The sequence below is a fragment of the Trachymyrmex cornetzi genome, unplaced genomic scaffold (assembly GCF_001594075.2).
Source record: "Trachymyrmex cornetzi isolate Tcor2-1 unplaced genomic scaffold, Tcor1.1 scaffold673, whole genome shotgun sequence".
Lineage (NCBI taxonomy): Eukaryota > Metazoa > Arthropoda > Insecta > Hymenoptera > Formicidae > Trachymyrmex > Trachymyrmex cornetzi.
In genome coordinates this window covers 24,499-30,168 of record NW_017299996.1, presented here as the reverse complement: position 1 = coordinate 30,168, position 5,670 = coordinate 24,499, and the positions used below count along the sequence as shown (strand labels likewise).

The window sequence follows — 5,670 nt, the reverse complement described above, 5'->3', positions numbered from 1 at the left end:
CAGCGGCACCATCCAATGTTGCTGGAGATTGTATTCTACGCGGCTCAGTATCCTAAAGAGAAAAAAGTACGAGTTAGAACTCATGTAAGAAAAAAAAAACAATCATATTCGTATGTGCGAGTTACTTACAAATGGTGAATTCGGTAGACTCGGATGATGAATACTTGGACTTTGATTCGCGGAAATGATCATAATTTTCCTTTTCAATCTCGATGGACACTTATCAAATATATGAAGAAATTCGTCTGTGAGTTCTTGAAGTAAATCCGCTGTTACAGTTCTATCTACGTACCAAAACCATTGCCTTCCTTCAGTACTTTGTGGTATCTGTGTATGGAAATGATAATTATTAAAAATGTATCAATAAATGTTAATGATTACAGAGAATCAAGACACACATAAATCAACCTGAACAACAAAGACAATACATGTGACATGAATTATTTTATAACTTTTATACTAAGATTATTATTGCATATTAGCATTCTGCAATTTGCGACAATGTTTAAAAGATATATACTTCTCTTACCTCCCAATTGGACCATTTACACGCGAGGTGTATGCAAAAACATGCGACAACTGTCGGTTTATATTGTAGACACATTGTAGTTAAATGTAGGCTGCAAAAGAAAAGAAATCGTATAAAAAACTGCATTGAGCACGTTTAAAACAAGCTTTCGTTATTTAATGATTTTAAAGATTTGCATGTTAATAGGAATCGTCCTAGTGTATAGAAAAATGGCAACACAATCCGTCAAATGAAAACAGTGACTTATTACTATTTTTGCATAGAGATATGCAAAACAAATGTTTTCCAATATCATCGTTTGTAAAAGAGCAAAATTATTTTTATAATTACTATTTTAAATATTACGTATTATTCTAGAAAAAAAAATGAAAACCTCATTCTTTTCCTGGTATTTGTGTATAATTTCGCTTTTGTCCAATATTTTGGAAATTATATCTGCGAAGCTCCTGGGTCGATTATCATTTATGTCTTGGTATTTCACAGAAAATAATAAAATCCAGAAAGTGCTAATACATAGTAATGTAAAAGCAATAAACACTTACCTGTTAGATGCCATAAAGTATGAAGTCTGAGCTAAGTCCTTACTCGCTAAAATATGAAGATATCATTTTAATTCGTTTTCAGCATAACAATTTTGTACTGATATAGGGTTAACAAATATCACAATAGCGAAAAGTGGACAGTGCCTATAGAAAATGCAAAGGTAGTCACATATAAAAGAAAAATTAAAATTTTGTAAACTGAAATTTTAATCATGTACATCTTCTTCATTCCCTTATAATAAAATGTTCAGTATTGTTTTACTCTTATTCTAACTTTACATAACACACACACACACAAAACAAATTCAATTTTTAACATACACTGAAAAGAATGTTATATCAAATTTTATTAAAACAAGAGTATGACATATTTGTATCATTAATAGTCTTATGTGTAAATTAACAAAATTATTTTTAATTGAAATAATGTTGCTATAACATAATCTTTTTCAGTGTATTAATTGATGTTAAAAAAAATTTTTATAAAATTATATTTTTATAATATACTAACTCTCTTAAGCAATTTGCTTGTTACTCAAAATTTCTTCATAAAATTGAAAATATAATTTGAACATTGTATTCTACTTCGAAACTACAGATTAAAATTCAAAATATAAAAATAGAATACTTTTATTGCAAATTTTATTAAAAAGAGAAAAGACAGAACTAAAGATGAAGTTGTAGGACGTGTCCTCTTAAAGTAGTGTTTTGATAACCCTAAATTTAAATTGATATATTAATTATACAAGAACCTAACCTGTACCTTTCACTAATTGACAACATCTAACAACATGGGTGTGTGGATGATCAATGGCAACATCAAATCCTAATGTTTGTAAGAGGACATTTTCGTTGAATACCAGGTCTTGTGCCTGTTCGAGAAATTGCTACAAGTAATACAGCATTAAAATCCATGTTATATAGGTTGTGTTCCAAAATTTACTGCTAGTACTGAAAATCTATAGTTTATATCACGTGCACTATAGATTTTTAATACTGGCAGCAAATTTTGGAACACAGCCATAATAGAATAAATAAAAAGAACATCTTTTATAAATTATATTAACTGTCACAATAGGCTCACCACAAGTGTAGATTTTATCTACATTTACCTCAGACCTAATGTCAGGTGGAGGTTGGTCTCTGTGGAGGCACAAGTGTGCCATTTTGATGACATGTTCTAATTTCCTTGGTTGTTCCTCTACTTTTGCTGCTAAAAAGATTGCTGCCACTGCAATAGCATTCCTGTGGAAGTGCGTCAGCGAATGGAACACATAAAATCGATGCATGTAGACTATAGCTGTATTGATGCATAATTGGGATCTGATTTTTATTTATATTTTATTAAGGAAAATATTTTTCTTAGAAATATTCATAGACATTTGAAATATTTAGGATTAGTTAAGGATAAGGAATACATTTTTGCATATATATTTTCCAATTATATTGATCCTAGAAAGAAAACATTATATTAATTTTCAAGAATGTTCTCTTATTGCAGAAGTATTATGATATAAATATTATAGTACGTTTATTATCCATAAAATTAATACAATTGCAAAATATACACGTATAAAAAAATATTTCTTCAAATAAAAACCCTATATCGCATGATTTTGAAAAAGACATTATCGCACAATCTCTGTATAGTATGAATGAATATTGTATAAACAGAGATGCAAGAAACAGATTCAATACATTGGAATCTTATATATCACATGTAATGTAAACAATTCTACATTGACATAAACAGGATTACTGCAGAAAATGAATTTTGAAATTTCTGATTTTTCCGGGTTTTCCAGATGAAAATGGAAAATTTTTCATGATCAATATAAAATATCTAAATTTTAACATTTATAATAAAGTATTGTAAGAAATCTAGCCTATTACTATTAAAAACAATGCAAAAGAAGTTTAGTAGCATAATAAAATTTTGGGTGCAAATTTGTCAACAAAAAATAAATTAGTATTGAAAAAAAAGAATGCAGCTATGAGGAAAAAGGGTAATCAAATAAATATAAAAATAAAATATAAATTTTAATTATTTTATTATAAATAAAATCATTTAAAGTGCGCGAGTTTTGAACGTATTTGACTATAAATATCAGATATATTTAAAAAATTATAACAATTATTTGGAATAGGAGCAGTTTAAAGGAATTGTGAGCAAATATCAAAATTTCAGACATTTTTACATTTTCTCCTGACTTTTCCCGATTTCCCCGGTTTTTCAGGTCTGTGACAATCCTGATAAATGAATGCGATTAAAAACTATGTAGCACAATATTTTCAATTGGTCAAGTATATACCAAAAACTGTTTGTTCTTTGTGCAAGATTATACATATAATATATATCATATAATGTATAGTCATTGAACAATGATAAAACATTTTGATAATAAAATGTTGAAACATACTGCTATTAAATACTTAGTGTATTCTGCATTGTACACAACCAGGTACCGACAACGGATAGTTTGACTTAATAAAATCCAGAAAAATGAGCATGTTGTTACCCATAGTACTATCTGTATAGACATAGTAAAGAAAAAAAGCAGCCTTTTGTCAAATTATAAAAACAAAGTAACTTAATACAAAGAAAAGGAATTTTTTTTTAAATACTTTTAAAATAAAGGCATCAAAAAATAACAAAAGATCTAGATTGCAATTACTTTAAAATTATTTCTTAGAATTAAATTAAATGGTAAGATCAGAAAATAGAGAGAAGGGATACAATAGTTTTTTATATATAAAATAATTTATTTAAATTTTATTTTCAATTTACAGTCATGTGGGAAAGTTGATTCAATGAATTCGGCTGATTTAAATAATTCTTCTTACTTCTTCCTAACGGTTTAGTTTAGTACTATAAGATACAAGTACTGTAAGGAACAAGTAATAAAATATATATACTTCATTTGTATCGTTAAAAAGAGAAATTCAAGGAATGAAAATATTAACATATTATAGCAAACTTGCTAGATAAAATATAATAAAAAAAAAGCAGGAACTTGTAATATTATGTGAAAAGGATTGATATAAAGTTTCTGAAAGTAAGTTGTAAAAGTCTAAGTCAAAGAGCACAAATTAAACTTTCCACATATTTTTTAATTATCCACATGTATGACTACAAAGATAGTGCTGGATTAAAACTTAAATACGCACTTTTGAAGTTACTAGAACAAATATATTGAAAACCTACTAAGTTTTCTTGTTTAATTGTGCTCGTTACACAAAATACAAATAGATGAAAATAATTAGCAAAAATTACAATATGCATATGCGAAATCTATAAATTAGGTTCGGGACATTATTTAATCTTTTTTTTTTTAAGTCCTCATTCTTTCCTCCAATGTATCTCGTTAATCGATGGTCCTTGCCCAAGCAACACATACGTACACGCATGTGTTCTGAGCAACACTTACGTGTTGCTTAAGGTACTACACTTCCAATCAGCCAAGTTTCGAGCGCGAGGAATTACCAAGGAATTCTCTCGCTGTGGGAATTATCAAGTATCATTTACGGTACCTGTGATATATGGGATTCCAATATGGTGAATCCTCCGTTTTCAGCACATAACCCAATTGTACGGAACGAAATATAAGACGCGTCAGCCGACATCGAGGCTGTCCATGCCTTGAAGAATGGACTTTCGCGTATGGTATTTTGATACTCGCCAGCGGTTGCAAATGCTCGACAAGGAGAGATCAAGAGAAACAGAGAGGTGGGGGGAGGGGGGGGATGTGAGCGCGTGTGTGTGAATCTAGAAGCGTACAGTCGTGGAGAACACGACTAAACGCCTTAACATGCGCGTACCCAGCGTACGATAAAAGGATACACAACAAGCCGTTGTCCCATGTCCTGGATGAAGTTGGCCGCTTGCTGCCGATAGCTCAGCTCCTTGTCCGCGTCGATGCCGCATCTTCTGCTCGGCGTATTTGCAAGCTGTTCCCTCGTGAAATACCATCTTTCGTCAGCCGCCATTTAACGTACACACGATTCACCCGTAAATTACGGGCCTTATAATCCGTAAACGATGCACACTCTTGACGGGATTGTCGCGTGGTTAGAACGATCTAGAAGTGGGGAGGTAGATATCTGAGGGACGAAGTGAGAAACGGCACTTGGTGCATACTCGCTCCGACTCGTGTCACGTCCCGCCACTGCCACGGCGGCTAAAGTCACGCCGCCTCGTTCTCGGAACAATTGCGTACAAATCTCGAAAATGGCGCCGTGGGCGCGAGTGACGCAATGCAATTTACGCGATGCGATGAGGCGAGATTTTTTTAAATGTTACAACAAAAAAAAGAACCAAGCGTTCTCGCGTGTCACACGTGTTACACGGACACGCGTCCCGTGCGTCGAAAGACGCGGACGGAGTCCCAAGAGTTAACCACTCACGGGCTGAAACAGGTTACCTGAAATAATGAGTCTCGATGACTCGCCACTCTCCGCGCAGCACGCTTGCGAGGAAACGCATGCAGCGTCGTAATTGCGACGTCCCGTTAACGTCGGCCGGAGTCAGACATCGTCGTCAAACGTAAATGTACGAGGAAGCGTCCTGTGTTCTCATCCGATTATCATTCGCGTTAATAC

General features: G+C 32.5%; 1 protein-coding gene across 1 annotated transcript in view; it reads right to left on the bottom strand.

The window, feature by feature from the left end:
- LOC108767432 (cyclin-T) overlaps positions 1 to 5,384 on the bottom strand; it is an 18,981-nt gene extending 13,597 nt beyond the window's left edge. Inside the window, exons 1-7 of the mRNA XM_018517338.1 lie at positions 4,913 to 5,384; positions 2,184 to 2,394; positions 1,835 to 1,958; positions 1,072 to 1,117; positions 530 to 620; positions 130 to 327; positions 4 to 52 (exon numbers count right to left, since the gene is read on the bottom strand). Of these exons, the coding sequence (XP_018372840.1) occupies positions 4 to 52; positions 130 to 327; positions 530 to 620; positions 1,072 to 1,117; positions 1,835 to 1,958; positions 2,184 to 2,394; positions 4,913 to 5,058 (865 nt within the window). The 5' untranslated portion in view covers positions 5,059 to 5,384. The remainder of the gene's footprint in view (positions 1 to 3; positions 53 to 129; positions 328 to 529; positions 621 to 1,071; positions 1,118 to 1,834; positions 1,959 to 2,183; positions 2,395 to 4,912) is intronic.
- Positions 5,385 to 5,670: the final 286 nt, after the last annotated feature.